The following is an 18,311-nucleotide window of genomic DNA, read 5'->3' as shown; positions in this document are numbered from 1 at the left end:
CTACATGACCCCAGGGTCCTATCCAACTCTATGATTCTGTGACTCCAAAAGACACACTGTGACAGGATCACCTGTCCAAAAAAAACAGCAGTGCAGAGAATGCAAAAAGGGTTCTAATCACACAGGTGTCTCCGAAAAATTTTACACATCACTCGGGAAGACAGGCGAACTAATGCCAGTGTACCGGAAGAAGCAAAGATCGCCAGTGTTGAAGCAATGATTCTTCAACATCAACTTCGTTGGACTGGTCATATAAAAGGATGTCACATAGAGGAGGGAGAAAGGTTGTTTTCTGCTGCTCCAGAGAAGCGGACACGGAGCAATGGATCCAAGCTACAAGAAAGAAGATTCCACCTAAACATTAGGAAGAACTTCCTGACAGTAAGAGCTGTTGGACAGTGGAATTTGCTGCCAAGGAGTGTGGTGGAGTCTCCTCCTTTGGAGGTCTTTAAGCAGAGGCTTGACAACCATATGTCAGGAGTGCTCTGATGGTGTTTCCTGCTTGGCAGGGGGTTGGACTCGATGGCCCCTGTGGTCTCTTCCAACTCTATGATTCTGTGATTCTAAGGCAAATCTTAACAAATGTAACATAAGCACTGATAAGTGGAAAACACTGGCCTGTGAGCGCTCCAACTAGACTTCAAAGGTGTCATAGACTTTGAAGAGACTCGAACTCAGGACAAAAGAGAGAAATGTGCTAAGAGGAAGGCATGCTTGGCAAACCCTCGCTGTGATCAACTCCCGCCCAGAAACCCACCGTGGAAGGACCTGTGGATCCTGAATTGGCCTCCACAGTCACTTACGGACTCACTTTTAAAGCCGTGTTCATGGAAAACCATCTTACTCGGCTACGAGGAATCGCCAAAGAAGAAGAAGAAGACGACACTCTGGGATTGCTTTTCATAGTAGGAGTGGGCTAGGGATTAATAACCAATACAGTATAAAATAGATTTATTCCATGGGCCCCGGGCATTTTTGACTATAGCTGCACAAATTACAGTTGTCCTGAAGTCATTCTTGTACAAAGGGTCATACGTCCATGTGCCTGTCCCAAGGCAGAATCAGTCCCTTGTCCCTTCCCCCTGCAAGGAAGGCCACGTGTTCTTGAGATCCCGGAACAAATGTTGGCAAGAGGGTTGGGGGCCTCCGATAGCCCTGCTGGGCACTCCTGTTCTAGGCAGCCGAGAGACCGATTTCTGCTTTGCTCTCTGGCAAACCTCCGGCCGGGCAACAGCCTGGCTTGTCGTCCGGCTTCCTGTAGTACATCCTGGTCAGCACAGCCATGACGAAGGTTTCCAGGACCAGGAGCTGGGCGTGCATCACTGCAAACAAAGATGGAGAAGAATGAGTCCGGCCCTTTTCCCGGGGGAAGGTCACTGGCTTCTCCGCTTCCCACAAATGCAACCTTTGCCCACCTGGTGCCATCCAGATGTTTTCGACTACAGCCCCAGTCATCCCAGCTACAGGATGCCCAGGAAGATGTCTGGCATTAAAAGAGAAGGCAACTGCTGACTCTCTAGTCTAGTGGCAGAGAGTTCCGCAGGACAGTGCTGCTAATACTAAAGGCTCGGTTTCCTTGTCCAGCAGCAGCAAGGCCCTTAAAATAATAAAAATAATTATAATTATTATAATTATAATTTATTTATTTATACCCCGCCCATCTGGCTGGGTCCCCCCAGCCACTCTGGGCGGCTTCCAACAAAACACTAAAATACAATAACCTAGTAAACATTAAAAGCTTCCCTAAACAGGGCTGCCTTTAGATGTCTTCTAAAAGTTTGGTAGTTATTTTTCTCTTTGACATCTGGTGGGAGGGCGTTCCACAGGGCGGGTGCCACTACCGAGAAGGCCCTCTGCCTGGTTCCCTGTAACTTGGCTTCTCGCAGCGAGGGAACCGCCAGAAGGCCCTTGGCACTGGACCTCAGCGTCCGGGCTGAACAATGGGGGTGGAGACGCTCCTTCAGGTATACTGGACCGAGGCCGTTTAGGGCTTTCAAGGTCAGCACCAACACTTTGAATTGTGCTCGAAAACATACTGGGAGCCAGTGTAGGTCTTTCAGGACCAGTGTTATGTGGTCTCAGCGGCCGCTCCCAATCACCAGTCTGTCTGCCGCATTCTGGATTAGCTGTAGTTTCCGAGTCACCTTCAAAGGTAGCCCCATGTAGAGCGCATTGCAGTAGTCCAAGCGGGAGATAACCAGAGCATGCACCACCAGAATTGTAGAGTTGGAAGGGACTCCCTGGGTCATCCAGTCCAACCCCCTGCAATGCAGGAATCTCAAATGACCTCTTGCCATCTGACCTCTGCTTAAAAAACCTCCAATGAAAGAGAGTCCACTGCCTTCTGAGGGATTCCTTTCCACTGCAGAATGGCTCTAAGCATAAGTTCTTCCTGACGCTTAGTCAGAATCACCTTTCTCGTGACTTGAGGCCATGGGTTCGAGTCCTACCCTCCGGAGCAGGTGAAACCAAGCTTGGTCCCTCTTCCGTGGGTCAGCCCTCGAGATACCTTTAGAGAGCTATCCTTAACCGCTTCCCAATTTTCTTCCTCAAGGGCCACTGCTACCACCCCACAACATAGCCTCAGGATGCTTCCTTTCTTTTTGACACCCCCCCCCCCAAGAAAACCATTGGGTTTCCACTCACTCTGGGACCGCACTCTGGAGGAGAACGGTGGGGAGCAGGCAATCTGGCCGCCATTGCCCAGGGTGCTGAAGATGGAGGGCTGCAGCGCCGTCAGGATGAGGAGGACCTGAAAGCACAAGCACAGAATAATAAGCCACTCTGGGCGGCTCCCAATCAAGTGTTAAAAACAGTACAGCATTACATATTAAAAACTTCCCTGAACAGGGCTGCCTTCAGATGTCTTCTGAATGTCAGGTAGTTGTTTATCTCTTTGACATCTGGTGGGAGGGAGTTCCACAGGGTGGGTGCCACCACCGAGAAGCCCTCTGTCTGGTTCCCTGTAACTTAGCTTCTCGCAGTGAGGGAACTGCCAGAAGGCCCTCGGAGCTGGACCTCAGTGTCCGGGCTGAACGATGGGGGTGGAGACGCTCCTTCAGGTCTACTGGGCCGAGGCCATTTAGGGCTTTAAAGATCAACACCAACACTTGGAATTGTGCTCGGAAATGTCCTGGGAGCCAATGCAGATCTCTCAGGACCGGTGTTATGTGGTCCCGGTGGCCACTCCCAGTCGCCAGTCTAGCTGCCACATTCTGGATTAATTACAGAAGGAAGTGTTCTGAAGCAGCGCTGACAATGAGGACCGGAAGCATGAAGGGGCTGGAGAAGCCTCTGGGACGTCAGCACCCGGGCTGAGTTGGGCATCTCATTTGGAAAGTCGGCTTGTTTACTTATAATGTATTTTTTAAAATATATATATATATATATATCACTATTCATATTTTTTTAAAAAAATAAAATAAATCAGAGTGGTTTCATTCTGTGAACCGCACTGAGATCTTCAGACGAAGAGTGATATACAAATTTCAATAACAACAACAATCAATATTGGTGTTATATTTATTAATACTCTGGTTGTTTTTTTACTCAAGGTGGCTTGCACAAATTAAAACGACGCAGACACAATGCAGAAGGCTAAAAGCACATTAAAAATAATGGTTTATTGCACTATCATAGAACTTAAAAGTATTTTAAAAGTATAAACGGTACACAAAGCCAGACAACAAAAGTTAAAAACAGAAATCAGGTAACTATTGTGGAGATATGTCTTCTTAATTGCCTACATAAGCCTGGCGAAATAAAAAAAAAGTTTGCAGCAGGCATTTAAAAGGTGAAACCGGAGGCGCCTACTGAATTTCTAGTGGCAGTGAGTTCCACAGGACTGGCCTGGTGACACTAAAGGCTGGGTTTCTCCTTGTTTTCAAAGGAGCCTCACCAACTCGACCAGATACTGCAGATTATCTGAGTGACTGAGCTGGCATAAAAGAGTTCATATATACTGACATATATACTGGACCTAAGTTGATCATGACTTTGTAAATTAATGCAGTGTTTCCCAACCTTTTTTGGGCAAAGGCACACTTGTTTCATGAAAAAAATCTCGAGGCACACCACCATTAGAAAATGTTTAAAAAATTAACTCTGTGCCTATATTGACTATATATAAAGTATATATAAAGTATATATATATATATATATATATAAAGTATATATAAAGACTATATATAAAGTATATATAAAGACTACGGATTTGTGTCACTGCCCATTTCCATGAAAGATTTATTCATGCATTTTGCACAATGCCACAATCCCACATGCAACTTTTAAAAAGGATGATAAAGGATGATCTGCATGACTGCCTTGGCAAGCGCAATACCTACCAGGCTCAACGGCCGGTCTCGCGCTGCCGCTTCCCGCGCTCTCAAGGCCCCGGGAGGAGGAAGGCGTGAAGGGAATCCCGAAGGCGCGGAAACCTCGCGCATGCGCAGGCCTTCCGCCTGCGACAGCCCAGTAGGCCGGCCGAAGCGAGCTAGCGTGCGGCAGAGCGGCGATGGGATGTGGGAGGGAGCTCGCTCGCCGCCCCGCGTGTGCCTATGTGGGGCACGTTACAGCCCCGTGACGTCAGCGCCACGCAGGCAGGCAGACGGCGAGAGCCCCGCGCTGGGCGGCCTCTCCTCGCCGCCGCCGCCCCGCCTCTCGCCGCCCGACTCGCCCGCCTCCCTCCCACGGCACACCAGGCAACATCTCGTGGCACACTAGTGTGCCGCGGAACAGCGGCTGAAAAACACTGAATTAATGCAAGGACCGTGAACCTGAGAGGAGAGAGAGAGAGACGAGGTTACCTGGAAGCAGGCGAACTTGCAGCCCATGTTCTGCTCCGACAAGTGGGCTCTGGCTTGCCGAAAGAGGACCGCGTTTGCCCACAGAGCAAATAAGGTCGACACTCCCAGGGAGGTGTTGATCCACAGAGCCACGCTTGTGGCTGATATCTAGAAGGCAAGAAGGCGAGAACGTAAGAGGAGCCGACTGCATCAGGCCAGGGGCCCATCTCCTCCAGCACCTGGTTTTCAAAGTGGCCAACCAGGTGCTTGTTGTGAATCCTCAAGCAGGATTCAAACCCAGGGGCAACACTCTCCCCTCCTGTGGTTTCCAGGAAGTAGCATTCAGAAGCATCGCTGCCTCCGGCTGTGGAGACAGCTCTGTCCTGGTTAATAGCCCCTGATCGCTTTATCCTCCATGAACTGATCTTTTCCTCTTCTGAAGCCATCCAAGTTGTTGGATATCACTGCCTCATGTGGCAGGGAGTTCCATAGTTTAACTACATGCTGCCTGAAGAAGTCCTTCCTTTAATCTGTCCTTGTAGCATTCCCAAAGCAAGGAAGGATTGGACTCTGATTAATAAAATACACACGAGGCTTGGCCAGGAAGACTCAGGGAGGAGTGCCAATAATAATTTCCTCTCCACCCCTGTAAGCAGCTTAAAACATGATCAGGATTTTAACCACACTTGTAAATTAACGGAAAGTATGGATAATTCGGAAGGATAAAATCTGGATAGTGTTGATATGCAGTTGTAAATATTATCACTAGGACCCATGGAAGGGAGGGGGGAGGGAAGTCAGGAGATTCAGAGTAATCTCAAAATTTGGATCTTGAATTGTTTTGTTGTTGTTGTTGCTGCATGTTTATATATATTTTTAATCAAATGGAAAATGATATAAAATAAATAAATAAAAGGAGTTTAATAGATCCAAAGAAATGGCTGTAGAATCATAGAGTTGTAAGGGACCCAATGCAGGAATCTTGCACATCCACGAAAGATGGTCATTTAACTGTCATGGCTGAGTGGAGCCTCCATGTGCAGGGAGAGTAATTATTATTATTAATTATTATTAATTATTTATTATTATTATTATTATTATTATTATATTTATACCCTGCCCTCCCCAGCCAAGACCGGGCTCAGGGCGGCTAACACCCGATATAAAACAATTGATCGAAATACAACTTAAAAAACAAGATTAAACAAGATTAAAATACAACATTAAAACATTAAAATGCAGCCTCCTTTCAGTGGAAACTCAAATCAAAAACTTTCTGGGGGGATAAAAACGTCAATTCTTCTCCAAGGCCAACTATCCAGACTGGTCCTACGTGGGCCAGAAAAAGCCAGGGAAGTCCCCAAATAGGAGTTCCATCACAGAGGGAAAAAGGAAAGAGTGGGAGGGGATCAAATTGACTCCAAGCCAAAGGCCAGGCGGAACAACTCTGTCTTACAGGCCCTGAGGAAAGAAATCAGATCCTCATGAGACAGAGCGTTCCACCAGGCCGGAGCCACCACTGAGAAGGCCCTGGCTCTGGTTGAGGCTAATATGGAGCTTAAGGTCCTCTGTGGGGCATACCGGGAGAGGCAGTCCCGTAGATACGAGGGTCATAATAATAATAATAATAATAATAATAATAATAATAATAATAATAATAATAATAATAATAATTATTATTATTATTATTATTATTATTATTATTATTTATGTATATCCCGCCCATCTGGCTGAACCTCCCCATGTGACGTCTGCTGAGCAGCAACAGTGGGAGGGGCTGTTTTGCCTTTCTCTTGGGCTTCCCGGAGTCGTCTAGCCAGCCAGCTGGGAAGCAGGATGGTGCAGTCAGCGGAAATTTGTGGCCTGGTCCAGGCGGAACCGCAGCTGGGTGAACGGGGAGATCTGCTACTGGGTGTGAGCATGTGCCTGGCTGTGTCTTAGGAGAAGTTTCATAGGCGCACGAGGGAGAAGGGGCGGGTGTATCAACCCGGGTTGGGCTGGAGGACCTCCCGAGGTCCCTTTCCGACTCCAGCTAAATTTTGGAGGGCAAGGCGGCTGCAGGTGGTGGGACTTACCTCGGAGGTGTCGTACAGGCCCTCCGTGGTCAGAACGAGCCCCAGGAAGATGCAGGCTCCCTTGAGGAAGGCGTACTGGAAACTCCCCAACATGATCAGCTTCAGTTTTCGCCTGCGGTTAAGAGAGAGGAGGAAGGAGGAGGAGAAGACGGGTGTTTGTGCCCAGGAAAGGCCCACGTCCTGGTCAAAGCTCAAGCAACCTTTCGCTGTGTTGGAAGAAGAGGCAAGGGGGATTCCTCCCTCTCCCAAAACCACCCACCCCGAAACAACACTGGGGAGAGGGCCGTGTGGCTCAGTGGGTAGAGCATATTTTGTGCTTTTTATATTGTCATTGTATGTTGCGGCGGGAGGACCAACAGCAGGTGGCGCCAGAGCCCAAGGGCACCCAGACTGGTTGCAAAGAAGGAGGCAGGCAGGGGTGGGGATCATGGCTGCTGGATCAAGGCAAAAGTCCCCATAGGTGGGACCTGGGAGCCTTCCACTCACTTGGTCATAGTGATGCGAGGGCAGCAGGGGCAGCAGCAGCAGCAGGGCCCCGTGCTGATCACCATCGGGGTGTCCTTCAAGGCCTTTAACACAGCCTCCGTGCCCCCAAAACCTTCCACCATGATCAGCATCAGCAGGTAGAAGCAGACGGCAAAGTACCTGGAAGAGGAACAGCGAAAGCCATGTTCATAATTGCATTTATTGCTCTGCTTATATTATTAGTCGCTTAAGAACAGAAAACAATTTTTTTAAATGGCAAAAGGTAAAGTAAAGGTAAAGGGACCCCTGACCATTAGGTCCAGTCGTGACCGACTCTGGGGTTGCGGTGCTCATCTCGCTTTACTGGCCGAGGGAGCCGGCGTACAGCTTCTGGGTCATGTGGCCAGAATGACTAAGCTGCTTCTGGCGAACCAGAGCAGGAAACGCCGTTTACCGTCCCGCTGGAGTGGTACCTATTTATGTACTTGCACTTTGACAAGCTTTCAAACTGCTAGGTTGGCAGGAGCAGGGACCGAGCAATGGGAGCTCACCCCGTCATGGGGATTCAAACTGCCGACCTTCTGAGCAGCAAGTCCTAGGCTCTGTGGTTTAACCCACAGCGCCACCCATGTCCCTAAAGGCAAAAGGTGGGGAACGGAAAAAGTTTGCGGGGTCAGTCTGGATGATACCCAGGGGTCCCCTTCCAAACCTGGGAACCTGTATTGGTGAGGTTAGAATGTACAAGGGGAAGCTTGCCAAACTAGTTCCTTTGTCAAGGTAACGGTTTTGGCAGCTAGTTAAATGCCACAAGCTGGCACAGCCAAAGAAGAGGCCCTGTGCCATAGAAGCGAATGGGTGGGCCTTGAAGGACACCTGCCTCACTTAGCTGCTACGCAGGAAGGAGAACAGCAGCCAGTGTTGTGTGTGATTGAGATGGAGGCCGGCTGGAAGCAGGAGACACAGAGAAACGCATGCTGTGTGCTAGACTTTGGGGCTTCTCCAGAAACCGAACAGAGAAGCAAGATCCGTTGGGGTGTTGATGCTGTGAGCCCCTGCATCGTACATATGTTGTTGTTGTTGTTGTTGCTTAGTCGTTTAGTCATGTCCGACCCTTCGTGACCCCCTGGACCAGAGCATGCCAGGCACTCCTGTCTTCCACTGCCTCCCGTAGTTTGGTCAAACTGGTAGCTTCAAGAACACTGTCCAACCATCTCGTCCTCTGTCGTCCCCTTCTCCTTGCGCCCTCCATCTTTCCCAGCATCAGGGTCTTTTCCAGGGAGTCTTCTCTTCTCATGAGGTGGCCAAAGTCTTGGCACCTCAGCTTCACGATCTGTCCTTCCGGTGAGCACTCAGGGCTGATTTCCTTCAGAATGGAGAGGTTTGATCTTCTTGCAGTCCATGGGACTCTCAAGAGTCTCCTCCAGCACCAGAATTCAAAAGCATCCATTCTTTGGCAATCAGCCTTCTTGATGGTCCAGCTCTCACTTCCATACATCACTACTGGGAAAACCAGAGCTTTAACTATACGGACCTTTGTTGGCAAGGTGATGTCTCTGCTTTTTAAGATGCTGTCTAGGTTTGTCATCACTTTTCTCCCGAGAAGCAGGCGTCTTTTAATTTCGTGGCTGCTGTCACCATCTGCAGTGATCATGGAGGTATATGTGGCAATAAAGGCATATATCCTAAGAGCAGCACAGTCTTCCTTCATTGCAAGGAAACGGAGACGCAGGTAAGTGCTGGGAACCCCTAGAGTCTCCCTCCCCTTGGAAATTGGGGCGTTACAAAACATTGCAATAAAACTCAATCCCAAAACGCATAGAACAGACACAGTGAAACAGCAAAAAAACACTTTCGGTGCAAACCGTGTCATCCAGCCAGTCATCGCAATCTGTCAGATGCCTGGGAGATGATGTAAAGTTTCAGCAAAGGATGTTAAGAACAGGGCTATTGTTCTGGCCTGTCACTATCTGGTGGAATTCAAATTTTGTCAAATTAAAATTTGGGTGGAATGGGAGGGTCTCGCCGGGGAGGTACTCACGCGCCAATGGCCATCTCCACCACATTCAGGGAGCGGGGAACCCAAAGCCCAAAGCAGCAGAACACCGAGATCACCTGGCAAAGAAAGGGAGGCAAGGCTGAGAATGCAAAAGGAGCAGCAGCAATTGGATCCAGACCCAAGGCGTCCAGTGGGGGCAGAATCCTGCTCTCACTGCCACCAAAGGGAAGCCCGGAAGCAGGACCTGAACACAACAGCAGCTGTTCCCTACTCATCGAATCATAAAAGTTGGCAGGGACCCCCAGGGGTCATCTAGTCCAACTCCCCCGCAATGCAGGAATCACAGCTGAAGGAATCCCTCACAGGTGGTCACCCAACCCCTGCTTAAAAAACCCCCAACCCAGGAGAGTCTGCCATCTTCCTTTTTAAAAAAAATAATCTTTATTATTTTAAATTACACACATATACAAAGGATTTACAATCTCATACTATAAAAAGAAAATTAAATAAAAAAGAATTAAGAAAAAAGAAAGGAAGAAAATACAGAAAAAAGAAAGAAGAAAAAGCAGATTTACGTGCATAAAAAAACCTTAATCTTCCTAATTAATACTTAAATAAACACTTAAATAAAAAAGACTTCTGACAAAACGAGTCTTCCAATCATTCTCATTGTACTGTTTATACTGCCGTTTTTTTCGCAAAGTTTTATATTCTTTAATATTGTTCCCGTCTACTCCACAAACGGTATTTGATGTGTTTACAAGTATCACTCAAGTTCTGCTAATACGGTGTGGTTGGTACAATACGATCTTATATAATCCTATATAAGATATAAGAGTCTGCCATCTTCCAAGGCGCTACTAATTTTGGTCCATGATCTCCCCAGCCCAGGATCGTCCTGGCCGCAGTTACTGCTCTGTGTACTAAATGCATTTGCCTGGCTGACACCAAGGGAAGCCCCAGGGATCGTCATTGCAGTAGTCTAGAGAGGGGGTTCCCAGAGACAGGGAACCGAGGGACGGGCACTTACGGTGGGCGCAGAGCTGCTCCAGATGAGGGTTTTCATCTTGACGAAGCAGCGGACCTTTCTAGAGAGATAGAGGGCGTCTTCCACGAAGATGATGACTGACAGAAGCGTGAGGAAAGTCGCCATGCCAGTGATGGCAAGGTCCACGAGGTTCAGCTCTGCAAGGAACAGTGAGCCAATGTTTGTGGGAGCTCTTCAGAAACGTCTCTAGGTAGAGCACGAGACTCACGAGTCACGGGTTCGAACATCACGTTGAGCAAAAGCGTCCTACATTGCAGGGGGTTGGAGTAGATCAGCCTTTCTCCACCTGTGGGTCGCCAGATGTTGTTGAACTACAACTCCCATCACCCCTAGCTAGCAATGCCAGTGAGAGCTGGACCATCCAGAAGGCTGATCGCTGAAGAATTGATGCTTTTGAGTTATGGTGCTGGAGGAGACTCTTGAGAGTCCCATGGACTGCAAGAAGATCCAACCTCTCCATTCTGAAGGAAATCAGCCCTGAGTGCTCACTGGAAGGACAGATCCTGAAGCTGAGGCTCCAAGACTTTGGCCACCTCATGAGAAGAGAAGGCTCCCTGGAAAAGACCCTGATGTTGGGAAAGATGGAGGGCACAAGGAGAAGGGGACGACAGAGGACGAGATGGTTGGACAGTGTTCTCGAAGCTACCAGCATGAGTCTGACCAAACTGAGGGAGGCAGTGGAAGACAGGAGTGCCTGGCGTGCTCTGGTCCAGGGGGTCACGAAGAGTCGGACATGACTAAATGACTAAACAACAACAGCAAGGCCAGAGCTCAGGGATGATGGAAGTTGTAGTCCAACAACATCTGGGGACCCACAGGTTGAGAACGGCTGGATTAGATGACACCCGTGGTCCCTTCCAGTTCTGTAGTTTTAACTGGGGGCTGCTGCTCAAATGCATTCCCCTTGCCAACCCCTCCTCCCACTTTGCCCTTCCCTGCACCGGACCACCCCCTTTCCATTCTAGCCACCCTCTCACCCATCTCCACAAGCCCCTCCCTTCTGACCCCCAAGCCCCACCCATCAGCTCCACCCATTAGCTTGTTAAACCGGCTCTGTGAAGCCCCTCTCTGCTCTGTTAAAATTCTGGGCAAGGGGAGGCACCGTGCAAAGAGCCCCCTCCTTCTGATGGAGATGTGTTTTACAGAGGGAAGGGCTTGCTAAAACTCCCCCAAACTCTGTCCCACAGACCATCTGGGCCAGCTGCAAGTTCCTCACATTGCACAAACTGCACAGCGTGACGACATCGTACATTTTTATTTATATAGGAGGAAATCAGCCCCCAGCTGTCCTGGTCCTTGTGAATAGGCATACACCTGCAATGCAGTCCTTCCAGGATATTTAGCTGAGATTCCTGCCTTGCAGGGGGTTGGACTAGATGACCCCTGGGGTCATAGAATCATAGAATCCTAGAATCATAGAGTTGGAAGAGACCACAAGGGCCATCGAGTCCAACCCCCTGCCAAGCAGGAAACACCATCAGAGCACTCCTGACATATGGTTGTCAAGCCTCTGCTTAAAGACCTCCAAAGTAGGAGACTCCACCACACTCCTTGGCAGCAAATTCCACTGTCAAACAGCTCTTACTGTCAGGAAGTTCTTCCTTTCTTGTAGAATCTTCTTTCTTGTAGTTTGGATCCATTGCTCCGTGTCCGCTTCTCTGGAGCAGCAGAAAACAACCTTTCTCCCTCCTCTATGTGACATCCTTTTATATATTTGAACATGGCTATCATATCACCCCTTAACCTCCTCTTCTCCAGGCTAAGAGGGTCCCTTCCATCTCTACAATTCTATGATTGTCACCTCCGCCGTAGTAAAATCCCCCCCCCTCAATTGCAGTCACTTGCCATTTACAGGTTTCTTTCTGCAAATATCCCCCGCCTCTGGCCTATTAGGTAGTAGACCATGGGTAGGCAAACTAAGGCCCGGGGGCCGGATCCGGCCCAATCAACTTCTCAATCCGGCCCTATGACGGTCCGGGAATCGGTGTGTTTTTACATGAGTAGAATGTGTGCTTTTATTTAAAATGCATCTCTGGGCTATTTGTGGGGCATGGGAATTCATTCATCCCCCCCCCCCCCCAAAAAAAAATATAGTCTGGCCCCGCATAAGGTCTGAGGGACAATGGACCGGCCCCCTGCTGAAAACGTTTGCTGAACCCTGTAATAGATCCTTCCTGACACCATAATTCTTTCCAGAGTTGGGTCCTGGGAGGATCAGGACTGAACCATGGAGAAGTCTGGGGAGCCCACCTCGCCCTGGCCCTGTGGCCTGATCCTCTGACGGGAAAGGGGGGCATTGGTGGGGCAACTGGGGGTGGCACGGACTGCGGGTTAAGTTCCGGTCATGTCCAGTTAAGACAGAGTTCAGTGACCTCAGGCCGTGTGCCAAATGCAACCCTGCAAGCTTCTCTGTCTGTCTGTCCACATGCTTCCCAGTCTCCACCCCCTCCCAGGCCAGATCAAAGAGGTGCGAGCATCTCTAGGAGCCTCTGACCTTAGGGAAGTGTGAGTGACACCTGTCGCTCTTCTTTGTCTCTGGCTCCACCCACTTCATGCGGTCCCCAGAAAATCGTCCAAGGGTCCAAGTGGCAAAAGGGCCCCCTCTGACCATCTGAGCTTCTAGGGATGCTCTCTGGCTTTGCGGGTAAAGAAGTTGACTCTTTGACAGACCTGAACCACACCATTGCTCCATCTACCTCAATATTGTCTGCACTGGCTGGCAGTGTCTTTCCCAGGTGTCAGCCAAGGGAGTCTTTCCCAGCCTATCTGGAGATGACAAAAATTGAAACTGGGAGATGCTTCTCCACTAAGCTACAACCTTAGCCTTAAAAACAGAACAAGATTGCAGTCCTCATTGTTCTGACCTCCCTTATACCAAGTCAGACCATTGGGTCCAACTAACTCAGTACTGTCTACACTGACTGCCAGCAGCTCTCCAATATTTCAGCCCTGGGACCTTCTGCATGCAACTCAGGTGGTCTGCCACTCGCCTCCTCTGCAACCCTGCAATTTCAGGTCCTCTGACGCCACAAGGAGGCAGGTGGCTCTCCTCCGCAGGATTCTGCAAGACACTTTGCCGCAAAGCAAAGGGAGCCAACGTTTCCTTCTCTCCTTCATAGCTTCAAACCCCTCCAGCTTTGCCAACTTACGCTGCAGCAGCTGCAGGGCGGTCGGTGGGTGGGAGAAGCAGGCGACCGGGATGCTGAAATTGTGGATCAGGAGGTGGATCAGTTCAGGGGCAAACCTGTGATGGAGATGAAAGAACCCCCCTCTTGCTGTGAGATAATAATAATAATAATAATAATAATAATAATAATAATAATAATAATAATAATTTATACCCCGCCCATCTGGCTGAGTTTCCCCAGCCACTCTGGGCGGCTCCCAATCAAGTATTAAAAACAATACAGCGTTAAATATTAAAAACTTCCCTGAACAGGGCTGCCTTCAGATGTCTTTTAAAGATAGGATAGCTACTTATTTCCTTCACATGTGAAGGCATTCCACAGGGCGGGTGCCACTACCGAGAAGGCCCTCTGCCTGGTTCCCTGTAACCTCACTTCTCGCAATGAGGGAACCGCATTAAGGGACTTTGAAAACTCTGCTCCTCTCCAACAAGTCCCAGAGCAGCACTGAGATGCTTTCGCCAAGTAACGTTCAGAGGCTGGTTCATTAACAATAATAATTTATTATTTATACCCCGCCCATCTGGCTGGGCTTCCCCAGCCACTCTGGGCGGCTTCCAACAAAATGTTAAAATACAGTAATCCATCAAACTTTAAAAGCTTCCCACCCGCTAGATTGTGTCCAAAAAGCAAAAACAAAAAAGTGATATTATCATTTTATGCACTCTGTGCATGCACGCCATTGCTCTTGCTTTATTATTCAAGTAGCGTGAATGAGTGGAGAAGGAAAGTTGCATGCTGGGTGTCATTGGGAAAGGAAATGAAAGCAAAACTGCCAATAACATAGCACTGATATACAAACTATGGTGGGATACAGATCATTTGGAATACTGTGCACAGTTCTGGTTGCCTCACCCCAAAAAGGATATTATAGGGTTGGAAAAGGTTCAGAAAAGGGCCACCAAAATAATCAGAGGAATGAGGGAATTCCCCACGCACCATTTTGGACTTTTCAGTTTTGAGAAATGTCAGGAACAGGTGAATAATTGGGTGCCCTCTTCCCACCTTGGATCAAATCTATGCTTCCAGGTGCCATAAGAAAGCTGCAGAGATAGTGCAGGATAGTTCCCCCCCCCCCCCCCTGGAAATGATCTCTTTCAGCTTCTTCCTTCTGGAAGAAGGTACAGAGTTATAAAGACTAGGACTAGTCGCCTGAGAAACAGTTTCTACGCAAATGCAATTCTGGTTCTAAACGCAGCATAAGGGGTCTCTATATAGTATAGTGTATTTTAAAATGGGGTTTCAGAGTTTTTAGGGTTTTTTGAATGTTTTATGTAGTTTTGTAGTAGTTTTATGTAGTTTTTCAATTTCATTGTTCTGCATGGGACAATGACAATAAAGATATCGTACATCGTATATCGTATATACATGATAGAAGTTTATGAAATGATGCCTGACATACAGAAAATGGGTAGAGAATTTTTTTTTTCTCCCTCTCTCATAATACTAGATGTTGTGGACATCCAAGGACACTGAATGTTGGAAGATTCAGGACAGATAAAATGAAGTCCTTCTTCATGCAGCATAGAGTTAAACTATGGAACTCACTGCCACAGGAGGCAGTGAGGGCCACCAACCTTGACATGAGCCACAAACTTGGCATGAGCCAACAAACTTGACATGAGCCAACAGTGTGACGCGACAGCTAAAAAAGCCAATGCAATTCTGGGCTGCATCAATAGGAGTATAGCATCTAGATCAAGGGAAGTAATAGTGCCACTGTATTCTGCTCTGGTCAGACCTCACTTGGAGTACTGTGTCCAGTTCTGGGCACCACAGTTCAAGAAGGACACTGACAAACTGGAACGTGTCCAGAGGAGGGCAACCAAAATGGTCAAAGGCCTGGAAACGATGCCTTATGAGGAACGGCTAAGGGAGCTGGGCATGTTTAGCCTGGAGAAGAGGAGGTTAAGGGGTGATATGATAGCCATGTTCAAATATATAAAAGGATGTCACATAGAGGAGGGAGAAAGGTTGTTTTCTGCTGCTCCAGAGAAGCGGACACGGAGCAATGGATCCAAACTACAAGAAAGAAGATTCCACCTAAACATTAGGAAGAACTTCCTGACAGTAAGAGCTGTTGGACAGTGGAATTTGCTGCCAAGGAGTGTGGTGGAGTCTCCTCTTTTAGAGGTCTTTAAGCAGAGGCTTGACAACCATATGTCAGGAGTGCTCTGGTGGTGTTTCCTGCTTGGCAGGGGGTTGGACTCGATGGCCCTTGTGGTCTCTTCCAACTCTAGGATTCTAGGATTCTATGATTCTATGGCTTTAAGGGAGGATTAGATGAATTTATGGAGGGGGGGTTATTGGGGGCTACTAGGCAGGACAGCCCTGCTCTGCCTCTGCAGTTGGGACCGCTTTAAACAGAGGGACAAAAATTACAGGCACACTGGTGTACTTTTCATTCTGAGATCAGTAACCTTCCCTGATTCAATTTGTCATGATTTATCTCGTACTTCTTTCAGCATCTCGGAGAGATCACAAGGTTTCAGACACAGAGGAAACTATCCTTGAAAATATTTAACTGATGAGCTGACCAACATTTTGTCAGAGACAGATGATTCATGGGCTACAAATCAGGTTGCTGGTTGACAGACCTAGCAGATGCTGTCTGCGTCCAAGGAACAGGTTCTGGGGCCAAGCCTGTGTAGAGACCCCTCTCAAATGAGACCTCCCTTGCCCCCATTCTTGAGCAATGCACCTCAAAACTCCAGGCATCATCATGGATGGAATACCCATACCCTCCAATATTTTTCTGATAAAATAGGGACGTCCTGTGTAATAATAATAATAATAATAGTACTCCACTCATCTGACTGGATTACCCCAGCTTTTCTGGGCAGCTTCCAGCAAATTTAAAAACATAATAAAACACTGAACATTAAAAAAATTCTTCCCTATACAGGGTTGCCTGCAAGTGTCTTTTAAAGGTTGTATAGTTCCTTATCTCCTTAGCTTGGGGGGTCGCATAACTCCATACCCTCCAACATTTCTCTGATGAAAACAGAGATGTCCTAAGGAAAAGCGGGACTTTCCTGGATCAAATCGGCTTCTGTAAATGCAGGACTGGCACTGGAAAAAAGGGACACATGGAGGGTCTGGAACCCAAAAGCGGCTCCACCAAGAACAAGGTCCCTGATTGCTTACCGTGGGTCTTCCACGAGGTCCAACGACTCCATGGTTCCTTCCATATGGGCAGCTTCCTCCGGGGGTCCTGTCAATCCTGGATCAGGCAAGCAGCCGACTCCTTCTGATCCCAAGCCCCAGCATAGCCTCTCCTGCGGCTGTGTTTGCAAAGCGAGGTCAGAGTCCCGCTGCTCAAGGCTGCTTTTGGACTGACTCACATCCCTCTCTTCTCCGGTTCTTCCCTGGCATTTGTACGCCAGCAAGTTCATTGACAGAGAGGCCGCGGCACCAGCAAACATGCCACTCCGGGGTTAATGACCCAGGAAGGGGCAGCGGCAAGCGAAAGGCTTGTCCAACGTCACACAGGCAATGTGCCAAGGAAACCACATTTCCATAGGACATCTCTCTCTCTCTCTCTCTTTTTCTCTGCCAGCCTTTGATTCCCAGTCTCGTGTCCTTATTAAAAACCAGGTGCTGAGTCAAACCTTGGGCAGGACAAGGAATAAAGGGCTTCTTCATGCAGCGAATAGTTAGACTACAATAGTAATAATAATGTTGTTGTTGTTGTTTAGTCGTTTAGTCGTGTCCGACTCTTCATGACCCCATGGACCAGAGCACGCCAGGCACTCCTGTCTTCCACTGCCTCCCGCAGTTTGCTCAAACTCATGCTGGTAGCTTTGAGAACACTGTCCCACCATCTCGTCCTCTGTTGTTCCCTTCTCCTTGTGCCCTCCATCTTTCCCAACATCAGGGTCTTTTCCAGGGAGTCTTCTCTTCTCATGAGGTGGCCAAATTATTGGAGCCTCAGCTTCACAATCTGTCCTTCCAGTGAGCACTCAGGGCTGATTTCCTTAAGAATGGAGAGGTTTGATCTTCTTGCAGTCCATGGGACTCTCAAGAGTCTCCTCCAGCACCAGAATTCAAAAGCATCAATTCTTCGGCAATCAGCCTTCTTTGTGATCCAGCTCTCACTTCCATACATCACCACTGGGAAAACCATAGCTTTAACTATACAGGCCTTTGTTGGCAAGGTGATGTCTCTGCTTTTTAAGATGCTGTAATAATAAATTTTATTTATACCCCGCCCTCCCCAGCCGAGCAGGCTAACAACAGTAAAAATTACAGTAAAAACATAATGGGGGGGGGGGCAATTTAAAATACAGGTTTAAAATGCAATTTAAAATGCAAGCTCATTTTTAAAGTAGCCCATAAATCAAGGCCATAAGGAGAGGGAAAACATAAGGGTCAGACTGCGTCCAAGCCGAAGGCCAGACGGAACAGCTCCATCTTGCAGGCCCTGCGGAAAGATGTCAAGTCCCACAAGGCCCTAGTCTCTTGTGACAGAGCATTCCACCAAGTCGGGGCCACTACTGAAAAGGCCCTGGCCCTAGTTGAGACCAATCTAACTACTTTGCGACTTGGGACCTCCAAAGTGTTGTCATTTGTGGACCTTAAGGTCCTCCGCGGGGCATACCAGGAGAGGCGGTCCCGTAGGTACGAGGGTCCTAGGCCGCACAGGGCTTTAAAGGTCAAAACCAGCACCTTAAACCTGACCCTGTACTCCACCAGGAGCCAGTGCAGCTGGTATAGCACTGGATGAATGTGATCCTGAGGCAAGCATAGACAGTTTAC

The 18,311-nt window shown here is 48.3% G+C and overlaps 1 protein-coding gene across 1 annotated transcript; it reads right to left on the bottom strand.

Moving 5' to 3' along the window:
* Positions 1 to 934: 934 nt before the first annotated feature.
* Positions 935 to 16,993, bottom strand: LOC310707338 (organic solute transporter subunit alpha-like). The gene is made up of 9 exons (XM_083504412.1): positions 16,701 to 16,993; positions 13,518 to 13,612; positions 10,351 to 10,505; positions 9,363 to 9,436; positions 7,346 to 7,504; positions 6,860 to 6,971; positions 4,806 to 4,952; positions 2,647 to 2,752; positions 935 to 1,322 (listed from the first exon to the last, which is right to left on the bottom strand). Exons 1-9 carry the CDS (start codon positions 16,976 to 16,978, stop codon positions 1,174 to 1,176), a joined length of 1,275 nt encoding a protein of 424 aa, XP_083360538.1. The 5' UTR covers positions 16,979 to 16,993; the 3' UTR covers positions 935 to 1,173.
* Positions 16,994 to 18,311: the final 1,318 nt, after the last annotated feature.

Source organism: Podarcis liolepis (genome assembly GCF_965112155.1).
Source record: "Podarcis liolepis genome assembly, chromosome: 5".
NCBI lineage: Eukaryota > Metazoa > Chordata > Lepidosauria > Squamata > Lacertidae > Podarcis > Podarcis liolepis.
This window is presented reverse-complemented; position numbering and strand designations above follow the sequence as displayed.

Bases quoted from the DNA above. Each gene is read 5' to 3' on its own strand.
- LOC310707338 (XM_083504412.1), bottom strand. From the start codon at position 16,978: ATGTTTGCTGGTGCCGCGGCCTCTCTGTCAATGAACTTGCTGGCGTAC. The intron at 13,613-16,700 runs GTAAGCAATCAG...TCTCCATCACAG, and splicing joins GACCTCGTGGAAGACCCACG to GTTTGCCCCTGAACTGATCC. The intron at 10,506-13,517 runs GTAAGTTGGCAA...TGTTCCTTGCAG, and splicing joins CGCCCTGCAGCTGCTGCAGC to AGCTGAACCTCGTGGACCTT.